Genomic DNA, 2,687 nt, shown 5'->3' on the forward strand with positions numbered 1-2,687 from the left:
GCTTGATACAACCTAGGCATCTAATCATCTCTTCTAACACTACTCCTATTTAGAGTGACATGTATGCATCGGAGAGGAGTCTCTAGCTGTCACCAACGATATTTTTCTATCTTGGGAAGGAAGTAATTATGCCAATAAATATATATATATGATTCATAATTTATGGAATACAGTGTATAAAAAGCAAGGCGATTAATTATAGTAAAGAAATTCAAAAGAAAATGCAGAAATAAAGTACATATACACAGTAATATCAAACCAAACGCACGGTTAAACATAGTTTCATTTTCCTATGAAATTTGATGGATAGAACTAAATAAATATCATATCTAGTGGACTAGAATGACAAGTTTCTGAAAGTATTTTTGACAGATTGATTGTAAACATCAATCTCACGAACGAGTTGTTTCAGTAAGCCATAGAAATAAATAAATTGGTATCAATAATCAAATGAAATATGGCGCACCTACAGTTTATCTACTAGAGCCAAGGCAAACTAACCTTGGACTTACTATTTACTATACTAATTGACAAAGAGAACCAACCAAAAAAAAAAGAGAGACAGCATGCCCTTAGACATATGCTCATAATCAATCCACTTGTTCTATAATGTGGAGCATCTTTCCTTGAATGTGATTGTAAATCCTTTAAGTTCCTCCATCTTCTCTTTAAAACCATTAAAGTCAACATATTAAGCCGGAGACTTACTCCGGTTTTCTGACATTAAACCGGCTTCAATGTCTGTCGTCGGCTCCAACGACACGAAAGAAGGTATCCTCAGCAGCGACACACTGCTTCCCCACTTCCGTTGACCTTCACCTTTCGAGAATAAACCCCATTGGCTACTCCACTCCTCGCTTCTGAAACCTCTCCGCAAGCTCCTTGTCTTAGGCAATATAGTAGCCACGCATCTCCACGGCCGGTTTGAACCGGTCCGGTCCATCATCTCCTTCCTAACCGTGTTTGGTAGCCTCAATGTGAACCGGTCGAGATTTTCCACCGGTTGGACCAACAAGCGCCCGGTCGAGTGCGACCTAAACTTATCCAAAGCGACCACTCTCGCGGTCCGGACCGACCACGACCTAAGGGACCGGATCGGTAAATCAAAGGCTGGGCTGGGGTTCGCATCATCCCCTTCTATTTGAATCACGATTTCGTCGGTTCTCGAGTTAGTATCCTCCATAACTGCGGGACCCGGTTGAAGCGGCTGAACCGGTTCGTCACCGGTCTGCGGGGTGAGATTAGCCCGGCAGACCGGGCAGGTGACGTTTGACTCGAGCCAGGTGTCGATGCACTCGGGGTGGAAGACGTGGTCGCACTTGGGGATCAAACGCAGCGTTTCGTGGTCCTTGAATTCGCTGAGGCAGACGGCGCACTCGAGCACGCTCTTCCCGATCTTGTGCTCCTTCACCTCCGCGTAGGTGAACGTCGGGAATGCATCGACCACCGCCGCATCGAGGCCGCGGCGGACGCGCATTGCGGCGGCGGTGCGGTAGCGCATTGCGGGGGCGGCGGTGTAGTGGTAGTTGTAGTGCGAGAAGAGCCACACGAGGAAGGCCACGGAGAGTAAAACGACGGTGATGATCGCCGCCATGGGGCTGATCCTGGCGCCAACGTAGTAGTTGCTGTCGTTGGTGGATTCCGGCTGCAGCTGAGCTCCGGCGAAGCAGAGAAGGAGGATTAGGGATTGGAGGAGAAGAATCCGATGGGTTTTCATGTTTAGAATTTTGGTGATTGGAAGATCAATTTTGCGAGGGAGATTTCAGATTAAAAGAAAAAAGTCGTATTAAAAGAGGAGGGGATGAGATACAGAAGTTAAGTGTCGTTAAATTATAAACCGGTTTTATTTAAATTTGTTTCCTTACTATTTCTTCTTAGATTGCCCTTTTTATATTTGTAAACATACCACTAGAAACGTTTTTGGTTATTTCCATTTATATAAACTTTTACTTATGGAACCGCTATTACTTTAGGAAAGTTCAAATTGAATTAGGATATAATATTTTATTTAACAAATCTATAAAACGATATCGGATTTGAAAATAATATGTTTAGAGTTTTTAACTTATTTCTTATGGCTAATTCGTTTTTAAAACATTTAAATTTTCAAACTTATGTATTACAACCCTTTACACTTCAAGAAACGTTCATAGTTAACATTATTATTATATAATTATCAATTTGAATTATTTTTATTATTGTTTATTATATTTAATTTTGTTTCATGATTTTTGCGTGAAGATTTAGAGTATACAATAAAATCTACTTAATAATTATCAATTAGTTGGATGAGGTCATTTTTATAATTTACCATCTTAGTATTTATCTAAAAATAAAATAATTAAACATAAATAACTATTACTCTATACTTCCGTGAAAAGTATTACCTCTGTCCCATGTTACTCACATTTTATTAAACACAACACATTATCTATACACAACATTTTATTTAGTACTCTCTCCGTCCCAACTAAGTTGAGACATAACTTTTGGGTACGGAGATTAAGAAACTGTGTTGAAAAGTATGAGAGGAGAATAAAGTATGAAAGATAAAGAAGGAGTAAAGTAGATAGTGGAATAAAATAAGAATGATTTGATGTTTTATTTTTTTGTTAAAGAAGAAAATGACTTAACTTAGTTGGGACATCCCAAAGAGGAATATGACTCTACTTAGTTGGGACGGAGGG

General features: G+C 39.7%; 1 protein-coding gene across 1 annotated transcript; it reads right to left on the reverse strand.

The window, feature by feature from the left end:
• Window positions 1-691: 691 nt before the first annotated feature.
• Window positions 692-1,717, reverse strand: LOC121779136 (E3 ubiquitin-protein ligase ATL6-like). The gene has a single exon (XM_042176471.1). It carries the CDS (start codon window positions 1,715-1,717, stop codon window positions 692-694), a length of 1,026 nt encoding a protein of 341 aa, XP_042032405.1.
• Window positions 1,718-2,687: the final 970 nt, after the last annotated feature.

This window comes from Salvia splendens, chromosome 19 (genome assembly GCF_004379255.2).
Source record: "Salvia splendens isolate huo1 chromosome 19, SspV2, whole genome shotgun sequence".
Lineage (NCBI taxonomy): Eukaryota > Viridiplantae > Streptophyta > Magnoliopsida > Lamiales > Lamiaceae > Salvia > Salvia splendens.